Source organism: Cricetulus griseus, chromosome 2 (assembly GCF_003668045.3).
Source record: "Cricetulus griseus strain 17A/GY chromosome 2, alternate assembly CriGri-PICRH-1.0, whole genome shotgun sequence".
NCBI classification, from domain to species: domain Eukaryota; kingdom Metazoa; phylum Chordata; class Mammalia; order Rodentia; family Cricetidae; genus Cricetulus; species Cricetulus griseus.
In genome coordinates, this window is record NC_048595.1 from 188,454,237 (window position 1) to 188,468,109 (window position 13,873).

General features: G+C 34.3%; 1 protein-coding gene across 1 annotated transcript in view; it reads right to left on the reverse strand.

Annotated features, from left to right (window-relative positions):
• Nucleotides 1-13,873, reverse strand: part of Dmxl1 (Dmx like 1) — a 134,690-nt gene that overhangs the window by 38,251 nt on the left and 82,566 nt on the right. Inside the window, exons 29-31 of the mRNA XM_027400878.2 lie at nucleotides 7,956-8,113; nucleotides 3,192-3,331; nucleotides 1,019-1,104 (exon numbers count right to left, since the gene is read on the reverse strand). Coding sequence (XP_027256679.1) covers nucleotides 1,019-1,104; nucleotides 3,192-3,331; nucleotides 7,956-8,113 — 384 coding nt within the window. The remainder of the gene's footprint in view (nucleotides 1-1,018; nucleotides 1,105-3,191; nucleotides 3,332-7,955; nucleotides 8,114-13,873) is intronic.

The window sequence follows — 13,873 nt, forward strand, 5'->3', positions numbered from 1 at the left end:
TTTGTAAAAGGCTGAAAGTCATTTGACATTTTTGTTTAGAAAAAGAAAATAATAAGCAAAGTTTAAAAGGTTCAGTAATCCTTACCATGAAAGGAAGCAGTACTTCATATGTAGTCCTTCATAGTCTTAGGTAGCAATTCTATCTTCAAATTTTAACTACTTTTGTCTGTCTATCCGCATCTAGTAACAGTATTGATTTTTAATTCTGAAAATTACCTACTAACGTACTATAATAGAATGCATATAAACTTTTCCTCTGTCTATTATCCCAATAGTCACAAAAATTTTTCCGTTAAGTTGGTATTTCCGTATTTACTTTAGTGTATGAATAAACACAGTTCACAGCTGAGGTATCTAACATAAGAACACGAAGAACACACTCCTTTATTTCAATATACAGACCTCTCCTACTTTGAAACTTGTCACTGTGTTTGAAGGTTTATAGGTCTAATAGTCTCTGAAAGTTCAGGGCCTTGGGTTTCTCAAGCATTTCTAGTATGATAGGAAAATTTAAAAATGGTTTATACTTCAAAGAAGTGTATCTTGCTGGGCGGTGGCAGCGCATGCCTTTAATCCCAGCATCCGGAGGCAGAGGCAGGAGGATCTCTGTGAGTTCAAGACCAGCCTGGTATACAAGAGCTAGTTCCAGGACAGTCTCCAAAGTCACAGAGAAACCCTGTCTCGAAACACACACACACAAAAAAAAAAAAAAAAAAAAAAAAGGGGGGGGGAGCTGGAGAGATGGCTCAGTGGTTAAGAACACCGACTGCTCTTCCAGAGGTCCTGAGTTCAATTCCCAGCAACCACATGATGGCGCACAACCATCGGTTATAAGATCTGGTGCCTTCTTCTGGTGTGCAGATATACATGGAAGCAGAATGTTGTATACATAATAAATAAATAAATAAAAATTAAAAAAAGTGTATCTTTTACTATAGAAATTCATTAAACCTTTCTTTATTTAGAATATACACATAGAATAACAATTGGTATTGGTTCATATTAAGATGTTTATTACCTGAAAGATCATGACCTGCAAAGGGATAGAAAGTCTTCAAATTGCTGAGCACCAACTGGACCATAGCCAATCTCATCAATGACCAACTAAAAATAGAAGTTTCTCTGTTAAACATTTACACAGGGATCTAGAAATGATGCCACCCTTCAACACAACAATTTCCCTACAAGAAATTACCCCAAAGATAATCTGTAAGACCAAAATAATATACACATACAACTAGTTATTCATGTTAACATTTTCTTAAAACAAGTTAAAATAATGTAAATGCCTATCAGAGGCATAAATAACAATAGTTTTGAAGGATGGGATTTTAAGGTTAACTGTAAAAACGAAGTATTAATATTGCTAAAACTATAGTATGCAACAGTAATTAAAAAGCAAGCTTAGGGGTATCATATGTATATATGTGTGTTATTATCTATATAAGAAAGCAGGGGAAATAATACAGATGCATTTATTTCTGTAATCAGAAGGACATAGAAACTAATAAAAATGGCTCTTTACAAGTGCCAGGGAAAACAGCAGAAATGAGAACTCTAAGGGTTCTGACTTTATATTTTCACATAGTTCAATTTAAAATTATTTCTGCTTCTCTTTAATTTTAAATATATCATATTTATGTCTTATGGTACTGATTTTAAATCATTAACTTTGCAATTGCACACAACATAAAGCTTAGCATTTTAGCATTCTCAACAGCATGCTCACACTGTTTGGGAACCATCATCACCATCATTGCCTACAACTTTTCACAGAACAAAACTGCTAAAAAACTATGCACTTTTCTCTCTTCTAGTATCTATCAACTTGACTATCTAATGCTCTTCATAAAGTAGAACACATACTATTTTTTGTGACTGAATTATTTCTCTTTGTATAATGTCTTCAAGATCCATCCACTTTGTAACATGAATCAGAATTCCATTTCTTTGTAAAACAGACTAATTTTCTGATTATGTACATAACACATTTTGCTTATTCAGTCACCCTATAAGACAACTGTATTTCTTCTATCAACTGGCCATTATGCTGCTGTCAATTGGATGTACAAACATATGTTTGCATACTACATTTAATTCTTTTGGTATGTACCCAAAGTAGAATGACCATATTATACAATAGTTATATTTTTAAGTTTTAAAGAAACTATCATTTTTCCAAAGTGGCTGTACCATTTTACAGTTCAACAAAAAGAACACAAAGGTTCTAATTTCTCTCCATCTTAGCCAATACTGTCATTACGATATTTTTGTAGTAGCCACCCTATTGGGAGTGAGACAGTATCCCACTGTGGTTTTCATTAACATTTCCCTAATAATCAGAGTATGTTTACAGTGTTTACCAGTCATTTACATGTCTTCTTTAGAGAAACACCTACTCAAGTCCTTTGACCACTTTTCTCTGACCCTTCCTTTTTTTCTAATACTGAAGATTAAACCCAGGGCTTCACACATGTAAGACAAATGCTCAAAAGCTGACCGACATCTCCAGTTTGACCAGTTTTTAAATGGGTTGCTTTTTTAATTGTTGGATTACATAATCTGGCTTCTGAGTCATACATGTATTTATACATTTAAAAAGTAAAGCAAATTCAACAGGGGAAAAAACCCCACCAGTATGCAAAATCTCTTAATTTTTCAATCAAAAGTTACTGTCAAGAAATCTACTTTAAAAACTTTTATTAGCCCATCATGTCTTTAATAAAAAATATTGCTGCTCCAATATAAACAACATATGAATAAGACCACTCATGAATATAAAGCCAGTGAACCATTGAAACTGGTGTTGAGTACAGTGAACACTTAAGGTTTTTTTTTTTTTTCATACTTACAAAAGCTTTTAAAAGATATCTCATAGAACTAGAGCTCTACTACATAGCCATTTGATGTTCTTGGTTGAAGTCATAAGACTTATCTTATGGGCCAAAAATCAGAGCATAATATGAAAAGATTTGTGTGACATGCGATAAATTATTATGGTTTACCAAGGGATAAACAAACATTAATTGAAAAAATATTGCTAAAGAAAGGAATTTAACAGTATCAACTAAAGTATGTAATAATTCAGTAAATTATTAATTTCATATTACTTTAAAAGTATTATCTATCTATCTATATATATATATAGGCCAACATGATTTTTAAAGTGCTTAAGATACAATATTCCATACCTGAATGAATTTGAGTTAGAATGTTCCCGGAGATGGAGATCAGAAGGGAAAGTATCATCATCCTCATCATCCTCATCATCACTTTCTAGACTCTCCTCAGAATCATACTCCACTCTACTCTGGGAAGGGGGTAGAAAAGGCTGAAACAAAAATTATATATACCTTATCATCCAAATATCTGATTTGATGCATCTAAACATATAATTAATACCATTTGTGGATATTTCACTGTAAATAAAATAACTATTAATTACCATATTGTATCTTTGATATAATTTTATCTATTCACCCAGTCAACAAAAAATTTCTTAAGAATGTCCCCCAAGGCCCGGCGGTGGTGGCACACGCCTTTAATCCCAGCACTCAGGAGGCAGAGGCAGGCAGATCTCTGTGAGTTGGAGACCAGCCTGAAGAGCTAGTTCCAGGCCAGCCTCCAAAGCCACAGAGAAACCCTGTCTGGAAAAACCAAAAAAAAGAAAAGAAAAAAAAAAAAAGAAAAGAAAAAAAAAAAAAGAAAAAAGAACGTTCCCCAAAAGTCTACTTGAGATATATCTAATAGTAACACAATTCTCCCCATCCCTCTAACAAGGTCTCACTATACAGCCCTGGCTAGAGTTTGCCTTGTGATTTTCCTACTCCAACCTCCCTCACACTAGAATCAAAGGCATTTGATTAATACAAGAAATGTTTAAAAGAATTACAGCCAATACCATCTAAGAGCTTTACATTTTTGGTGGTAAAGTTAAGCAAGCAAGTAAAAAAAAAAAAAAAACTTAAGTAAATATATTTTTTTCTTTTTTCCTTTCTCTCCATTTTTTATTTAAATTAGAAACAAGATTATTTTACATGTCAATCCCAGGTCCCTCTGCCTCCCCTCTTCCCTTCCCCCCCTCCAACTAACAACCTACCTATCCCATACCCTTTCTACTCTCCAGAGAGGGTGAGGCTTTCCATAGGGGGTCTTAAGTAAATATATTAATTGTTACAAAAAAGTACTTAGGATGGAGAAAAGTAAAAGATGACCACAGAAGGCCTAAACAAGAAGTGAAACCTAAAGGAGAAGATGTAACTAGCCTAGAAATAATTATGGGGCTAAGAAAGTCTGACTAAACAATAATCCCATATATAGAGAAAACAATTCTCCGAAAATGAAGGTCAAATAAAGATAGAAAGAGACAAATTCCCTGCATTACCTGAAGCATACAGTTTAACAGGCCAGTAGGAGAGGAACCAGAGATTATTTAGAAGTTAATTATTATAAAGCAATATGGAAAACATCCAAAAGTTGAAAATGTGAAGGATTTGGCAATTAACATAAGAAAGCAGAAGAAATAGACAGCCCCTGCTCTGCAGAATATTGCAGGACTGAAAAACTGGTCATTTGAGCAAAAATTCTAAAAAGAAAAATGGTAATAACTAGGAAGAAAAATAGGAAGGCTATATGACTTTTAAAGGTAACTGTCAAATGATAAACCAGTTGAGAAAAATGAGCTATGCTACATTAATGCATTCTAAGTATCAGTAGGTTCTAAAAGTAAAATGTGTAACCTTACTCACTCATTAGGATCCATGATTGAAATATTAAGCATGAAGATAAAGCTTTTCATGAAACTGTTTTCTTTCAGCTTAAAAAAAAAATCTTGTATGTATATCTATGTGGGTATACATGTGTGGAGGCAAGGTCACTGTTTCCTGTCTTACTCATCACTTTCCACCTTAGTTTTTGAGACAGGGGCTCTCACTGAAACCTCAAAGTCTGTCCCCAGTAACATACTTCCTACAACAAGGCCACATGAACTTCTCCTTTTCAAACAGTGTCATTCCCTAAGAACTATGGGAACCATTTTCATTCAAGTCATCATAAGCAGTATGCATTCTTATCCACTGAACCATCTCTCTAGTCTCTCACATGTTTTACTGGAGCCACTGCAAATTTCTTCAGCTGTTTCTCACTTACTCCGCTCTAACTGATTGGACATAATATGGAGACCTGTGGAACTAGCATTTTCCCTAGTGAAAGACGATCCCCCATGGAGACCTCACCCTTTGGATGGGGGTGGGATGGGGAGATGGTGGGGGAAGTGAGAGGACAGAAGAGAGAGCAAACTGGGATTGGTATGTAAAATAAAATTGTTTTAAATTTAAGTAAAAAAATAATTAAAAGACAATTTTATGTTGATTTTAATGTGTTAAAAAGAAATACAGTTTCTAAAAATATGTAGTTAGAGGCAGGAAGACAGCTCAGTTATTAAGTTGGTTATTAAGTAAGCACAAGGAACTAAATTCAGAAGCAATATAAAAAAGGAGACGCATTGTGGTATGTATTTGTAATCTCAGCACTAGGGAAGCAGACACAGGTAGATTCCTGATGCTTATTGGCCAGCTAGCTTAGCCTACACTGCCACTTCCAGGCCAGGTAAAGACGTGTGTCTAAAAAAAAGCAAAAAGGCAAGCAACACTTGAAAAATGACACCTGATGTTGTTCTCCTGTAAGTATGTGCATGTGTACCCCTCAGACATGCATACAAACCTGCACATACATATGTGCACATACACATATACAAAAAACATGTACTATTAAAGGGTTGAACTTACAAGTTCATGGATATTACTGTTAGACATAAAGGTAGTTTTTAAATAATGAAACCTAAAATTTAAATTTAAATTGTTAAATTTATTTTAAAGGAAAGACCATTAAAAAAAAAAAAGAAAGGAAAAACCACCTTACCTATGCCTATCTATGTATAGGGGAAATGGAAAAACTAATATTGACTTAGCATAATTAAAATATTAGACATTGTGATTAAGGATTTTGTTCAGTTAAACTTACTAGTTGCAGTTCAAAAAGTACTTGCATTATACCTATAGAATTCATGGCATGAAATATGCACTTTTTCTGTACACTGACCAACTGACAAATTTGTTAATTTTTATTCTTTTGCACTCTGATAGCTGTATCTTTAATATAAAGCTCTTGACATATAAAATAACTCCACCCTTTCTTCAAAACTACCTTCTATATTTATGCTATGTTTAGCTTCACTTTAACTTTCTATTTGCACATTCACAATTTTCAAATATCAACAATGTTATTATTCACAATTAGCTCTTTCTCTTCTATAACTCCACCTATATTCAGTTTGAGTTTCCATTTTAGTACTATTACTTTTCAGGTTGTTCTTTATGACTTTCATCTTTATTGCTAATTCCCTCTTCTAACTGTAGAATATCTTATGGGACACAAGAAATCAGAATAATTATATGCTATGCTACCTGTGAGTGTGTGAGATGAGTATCAGGCACTAATTGATCCAAAACTGATGAACTTTGAAAGAAATGATATGACTATTGGCTTTTCACAGTATGCATCTATTTTCAAACAATGATGTGTGAAGAGCTAGTAGGGAAGTATGCATTTTATGCAGTTACTAATATGTTATACAGTGCGGTAAATTCAGTTTGAGAGAATAATCTTATTTAAATGAATACTGGTAAATAAAATTAACACCAGTCAAAACAACTCAGGGAGGGCTACAGTATTAAAAATGAATGATGAACTGTGGACTTAGCTCAGTGGTACAAGGCTTATACAAGGTTCTAAGTTTGATCACTAAGACTGAAAAAAAAATAAGATTGAAAAGAAGAAAAATAAACTGAGTATGGATAAGAGATGACCAGAACACTTTGACTCTTTGTTCTTGATCCTTGGCTACTATTAAATATATAACATTTAAGATATTAACTAACTTCTGTTTTTATCTTAAGAACTTTAGTTTGAAATACAGAGTCTTAAAGAGTATATATATATATATATATATATATATATATATATATATTGACTTAAAAACTGGTTAGATGCATGATCAAAATAGCTCAGTTTCTTTTTTATATGTAGAATATTTCGATAGAAGTTGAAATTTTCAAAACCAGACTAGGAAAATATTTAGGGCCTAGAGATGGAGCTGTCCTGCTGAGAGACAAAGAGATATCTTGATAGAGGGAGCCATTATGGGGTTAGGGAGAAACCTGGTGCTAAGAAAATTCCCAGGAATCCACAAAGATGACCCCAGCTAGGACTCCTAGCAATAGTGGAGAGGGTGCTTGAAATGGCCTGATGAATACCCTGTCATCATAGAGTCTTCAACTAGTAACTGATGGAAGCAGATGCAGAAATCCACAGCCATGTACTAGGCTGAACTCCTGGAGTCCAGTTACAGAGAGGGATGAGGGATTATGTGATCAAGAGGGGTTAAGATCATGAGAGAGAAACCCAAAGAGAAAACTGATTGGAGCTCATGCACTCTGGACCACAGCTGGGGAGCCTGCATGGGACAAAACTAGGCCCTCTGCATGTGCATGACAATTGTGTGGCTTGGTCTGCTTGTAGGGACCCTGGCAGTGGGACCAGGATCTGTCCCTCATGCATGAGCTGGGATTCTGGAGCTCATTCCCTATAATCAGTCTTGATGCAGAGGGGAAGGGCTTGGATCTGCCTCAACATGACTCTCCAGGCTTTGTTGATTCCCCATGGGAGGCCTTACCTTTTCTGAGGATGGGGAGTAGGACCTGGGGGAGGTGGGGGGAGTGGAAGGAGGGGAGGGAGGGGCAACTGTGGTTGATATGTAAAATAAATAAAAATTTTAAAATTAAAAAAATAATAATAAAAGAAAATATTTAGAAGTACCAAAATTAATCAGTTATTTTAAGACCACTTGTTCCCATTTGACTACATAAATACTGTTCTGTGCATCAATGTTTTATTACCTTGGCTATGAAATAGTCCCAGATACTTAGTTCGGGTGGGATGAACTTCTCTTTGACTGCCAGTGACTCCTGATTTACTGAGGAAGAGGTTATGGGAGAAGATTCTCTGCAAGATACTTTTGATGGACTAAAGTGTTTATTTTGTTTTTCTCCTTCAACTAGTAAAGAAACAAAGAAGAAAACAAATTATTATTAAAGTACTATGTCCAATTGCCATCTTTATGTAAAAGCTAAAGATAACTACAAATAACACACATAAACACAAATATGACTATGAAAGTACAGAGCAGTTGAAAAAGCAGGCAGGAAAAATAAGGAGGAAAAATAGCATTGTATAGCAACTTCTGCTTTTACTATAAATTGTCCTTAATTATCTGAATGCTAATTTATATGTTGTATGTAGTGTATAACAGATGTTGTATATGCCTACCAAAAAAGAAACATTCTACAATTTACTTAGGATTATGATAGAAATTTCCCATAGCCCTCTACTTTTGTGTTTTTTAAGAGGAAGGGGTTTGCTGGTGATTCAACCTAGGGATTTATACATACATGCTAAGCACAGATTTTACTAGTAAACTACCCTAATAAGCACTTGAAAAAAAAAAAAACAGATGACAAGATATCAATATGAATTAAAAATAATGCCACACTTCAATCATTTGTCCAGTAACAAACTTGTCTCATACATTTTAAATATATTTTATTAGAAAATATTTTTAATATTTTGACTTCCATAATAAATTGCATTTATTAAAAATTGAAAAATGGGCTAGAGATGGTCTTTCTAGTCATAAGAATTACACAAAAGAGAAAACCCAGTCTTTATTTTACTTTCTAAAAACTCTAAAATTTCAGTATTCTCTCAGCATTTGCCCTTGAAAACTAAAAACAGTTGTTTCTGAGAAGCAAAAAATCATATGGGAGCTTTATTGAAAAGATTTTTATGACACCAGTGATCAAAGCCAGCGCCTTGCACATGCCATGCAATTAATGCATCACTGAGCTACATATCCATAGGTTATAAAAATGTTCAATCAATACTAAGTCAGAATACATATTATCAACTGTAGACAAATAAGGATCTTGTAGACAGACATAAGCATGACCTAATAGGCAAACAATTCAGATTATGACACAACAATATTTGTCGCCAATGGTTCCAAACGAGATTTACTTACCTTCCAAAGTGATGTAGGTATTTGTGACTTAATTACAATTTTGGTTTATCATTTGGAACTATTCAACTTTAAAATACAACATGCACATGCAATATATGAAGCAACAATAACCTAAGTTTAATGTAGTAATTACGTGATTTTGAAAAAGATGAATGACATATTCATATTCTAAGGTATTACTATATGATAGTGGTTCGACAGTTACTTCATCTACTAAATGATTAAATGAACACATTTAAATCTGTATAAACTTTTGCTTTTATTAACATCTGATGATCAACAATGAAATTTCCAATACATGTTGCATTAAAATTAAATTAAATGGAATAGAAAATGGATATAGACTTTATGAATTACCTAAGAGAAATGGAGAGGATAAAATATAGCTAGTAATAAACAAAGGCATGCTTTATCCAGTAACTGATGGAAACCGATGCAGAGACCTACTGCCAAGAATTGGGCCAACCTTGGTAAACTCTGCTGAAGAGAGGGAGGAAGGATTGTACAAGCCAGGGGGTTCAAGGACGTTACAAGGGAACCCACAGAAATAACTAACCTGGGCTCACAGGAGCTCACAGAGTCTGAGCCAATAGCCAAGTAGCCTACAAGGGACCAAGCTAGGCCCTCTACATACGAGTGACAGTTGTGTAGCTTGGTCTACTTATAGGACTACTAACAATGGGGGCAGAGGCTGTCCCTAATGCTTTGGCTGGCTTTGGGGAATCTATTCTTTATACTGGGTTGCCTTGACCAGACTTGATGTAAGGTGAGGAGCTCAGTCCTACCTCAACTTGACATGTCATGCTTTGTTGATACCCAAGGGAGGCCTGCCCCTTTCTGAACAAAAACAGAGGAGTGGGTGGGGGGATGGGCAGAAGACACTAGGAAGAGAGGAGAGAAGGGAAACTGCAGTCAAGATGTAAAATAAATGAATAAATTTAATTTATAAGAAAAAAGAAAGTCATGCATGGAGGAAAAGCCTGATATAATAAAAAAGCCATAAATTTTAAAAACATAATTCTTATTTGCTTTGAGGTATCCATGTTAAAATAGATTTCACAGAAAAATATCCCTTCCTTTCCTTAAAAATCCAGTTCTGACCCTCAAACATTCTGTAATAGTCATTCCCAAAAGAAATCAAACAGAAATGAACAAATGTGTATGAGGTTACTCCTAAGGCATAGGAATGGAAAACTAGAGAAATAAGAAAGGAATCATGCTTTCTCTAAGTGTTTCTATATTACCGGATTTGCTACCATGGAGATATTACTATGATTAAAAACAAATAAACAAACCAATCAAGGGGCAGAAGTGAGAAGCCGAAGGATAATATGTATGAGGGGGACTGAATAAGCTCCAAATACATTATATATATGCATGAAAATGGCCTTAGGTAACATATATAATAATAAAAATAATACATCAAAAGCTAAGAAGTTTGCTTAACATTTATTATACCATTTTCCTTTTTTATCCATGTATGTATGTATTTGTGTGGCAGTTATGCATGTGATGTATGCACATACTTGCACATGCATGTGGAAGCCAGAGTACAGCTTCAAGTGTCATTTCTCAGTGTCACCCACTTTGTTATGTGAATCAGTGTCTGTCACCAGCCTGGAATCACCAATAGTTTAGCTGACTGGCCTGTAAGCCCCCAGGATCTACCAGTCCTCACCTCCCCTTCTCCAGTGCTGGGTAACAGGCATGTGCCAATATGCCTGGCTTTTTACGTGGGTTCTAGAGGCTGAACCCAGTCTTTCCATTTACACAGCAAGCACTTTACTGACTGAGCTACTTCTCCATCTCCAGCTTACAATTTTAAAGCAGAAATCACAAAACTAGTATTTTGTAACCAGCTTTAAACACTACTTCTTTAAGATCTTAACAAAATCAGCAGAACAATTTTATTTCCTCCTTTTCTACTGAAATCCCACTTATTTTTGGGGTTCCTAGAGGGAATGCAATGAGTACATGAAATTCATAATTGGGGACATTAAAACTTAGTCCCAAAATGCTGGGGAAAAGGTAAAATAGTTAACTTATGAGTTAAAATAGTTTATGTTGAAGGAAATACAGATATGGAAAAGAAAAGACATTAAATTTCAATAAAAATAAATCCCAAATCCATTTCTGGTTTTAGCAAGACAATTCAGGCTAAATCTCTTAGAGGCATGCATACCACAAAGGGTACTTTAGATACAAACCTACCTGAAATCTACAAATAAAACTTCAGAGTCCAAAATGGAAAATACTAAAGAAGCAATGAGTTAAATAAAGTTTTTTCGTAAATAAGATTGCTAATCTTCAAAAACTGACATGATACTATGAGATATAACAACACTTAACTCTCAAGGTCCTCTGAGAATCATTACCTCATATATTACTTTGTATTTTTTCTTTAAGTTTTCATAAAAATAAATTCACGAGCTAGATACAGTGACACACAGCTTTAGTTCCAGATCTTTGGAGGTAGAGGCAAGCAGAGCTCTGAGTTTAAGGCCAGCATGATCTACAAATGAATTTCAGGCCAGCCAGGACTATATAGCAAGACACTGTCTTAAAAAAAATAAATAACTTTATAAATATTTGAATAGGAAGTAGCAATTCTTTTTCTCCAAATCCTATACCAAAGAAGATTCCAAGTTAGTTGAAGTACAAAATGATTCACCGGAAGATGGCAAGAAAATACCAAAACTGCTATTTAGACTTTTTTGGTAATATAAGGGAAGAGAAGAAAGACAAGGGAAGAGCCGGAGAGAAGTAAAAGCAGGGAAAAGAAACAGAAAATAAGAAGGGGGGGGGCAGGGTTAGGAAAAGATGAAAAGAAGGAGGAGAGGGAAAGTGGCTGGAGGAGGAAGAAAACAAGCTTTAGTGCTATAGGCACATGATCACACAGGGCTAAGTCTGGTGACTCATGTTCTGTAAACAGTGTTTTATATCCAAAAATCTATGATCAATGTACTGAAATACTAACTCTAAATTATTACACATACCACAGTAGGAAATATATTCAACCCATTTTGTTGTAGGACTTGAAATAGCCAAAAATGTCAGGAAAAAGTTCTACAGAAAGACAATATGCTTAGATTTAATAACCTTATTAAACACTATTACCCATTGAATGAGGGTATCTAGGTCAGACAGATGATGTACTAATTTTTCTTATCGCTTCTAGCTTTATATATCAAACAGCCTTGATAACGAAATAAAAGATTATCTGTAAAAATATACATTTACATTTCTTTCAAGCCATCCAGGAAGGCTTCTTATTATATCCCATTCTCACAAAAATAAGTGGTATTTAAACATAAAGGGAAGCTTGATATGACACGACCCTTACTAAAAACCTAAGACTAACAAACATGAATTCATTTCCCTCTAAAGTGAGTGTTTTCATGGTTGGCCATCTTTTAGAAACTCTTAGCAATCAGTCACCAGCAATGAGTGTTTGCCGTGCTCAATTGTGTTTAGTCACTGACGTTTATGTTAAATGTACTTGCCTTTTCTGGTAAAAAGTGTTATTCTGCTAACGTGATGATTGTAACAGCATGTAACAGTCACTAATAAAACACTGAGTTTTCATACAAGTTCTACATATACAAATGATATGGACTTTCTGATCTATAGTTAGCATAAATAATAAGAGAGCAGAGATAACTTTAAATGTCTTCAAAATATCTATCATTAGCAGTTTTATAAAAAAAAATGACATGCTTACCACAGTAAAATACTCATTTTATATTTCATTCTATAATTAGGATATAAAATTTTCTGTAAACTTATTGAGAAGACAAAATCCACAAGTTTCATGGCAAATTTTCTCACAAGATGCAAAATTCTAAAAATTTACAATGCGGGAAGCAAAAGTATGGATTTCTAACTGTTTGCATAAAAAGAATAATTTTTATAAATTGTTCTAATTTTCAACTTTAACAATTATCACAAAATAAAAATACCATGAACACACATAATTATAAGCATCAATTATAAGCATCAAAATTTTCATGTGATGCAGAATTCATAAAGAAATTTCATTAACATATAAGTAAGTAAGTTATTTCTATTATTAACTTTTTGGCTAAGAATCCTCAGCTGTCATTCCTAATCAGGTGGCCACAGGGGGCTAAATAGGAAAGCTAGCTAGCTGAGCATGAGCCAGGGAATATCTAGGAAGCAGAGTTCCTCCATGGCTCTTTGCACAGTGACAAAAACCAAACTATAATAATCAGTAAAATGATCACAACAAAGTATATGAGACATGCAGAAAAAAACTTTAATTTAGTTCATAATACAATTATTTCAAAACACTTAAGACATGATTTTATACCAGAGTAAGAAACACAATTACCAACTTTCAAATGCCTTCCTAGCACTAAATCTGAAAACACTTCTTAGAGAACATGTATTTAGGGGGTCCAAATAAGTACTTCATTTTCAGTAAACAGTACTTGAATACTGATTTGTTAGGAAAACAAAATACCCTAGACTACTCAATTTTCATTTGGCTAAATTTAAAAACTTAAAATACACATATTTTAATGCTGACTGAATTCACATCAACTTTCTGAAACACGTTCTTTTATTCCTGTGTTGGTTAATGCTGTCAACTTGACAGCATCTGGAATCACCTGAAGATTGGTCTTTGGGCACACTTGTGGGGATTACCTCGTATTGACTGAGGTGCTATTATGGGTAGTGCCACTTCCTGGCTGACATCCTAGATTATGCAAGCAG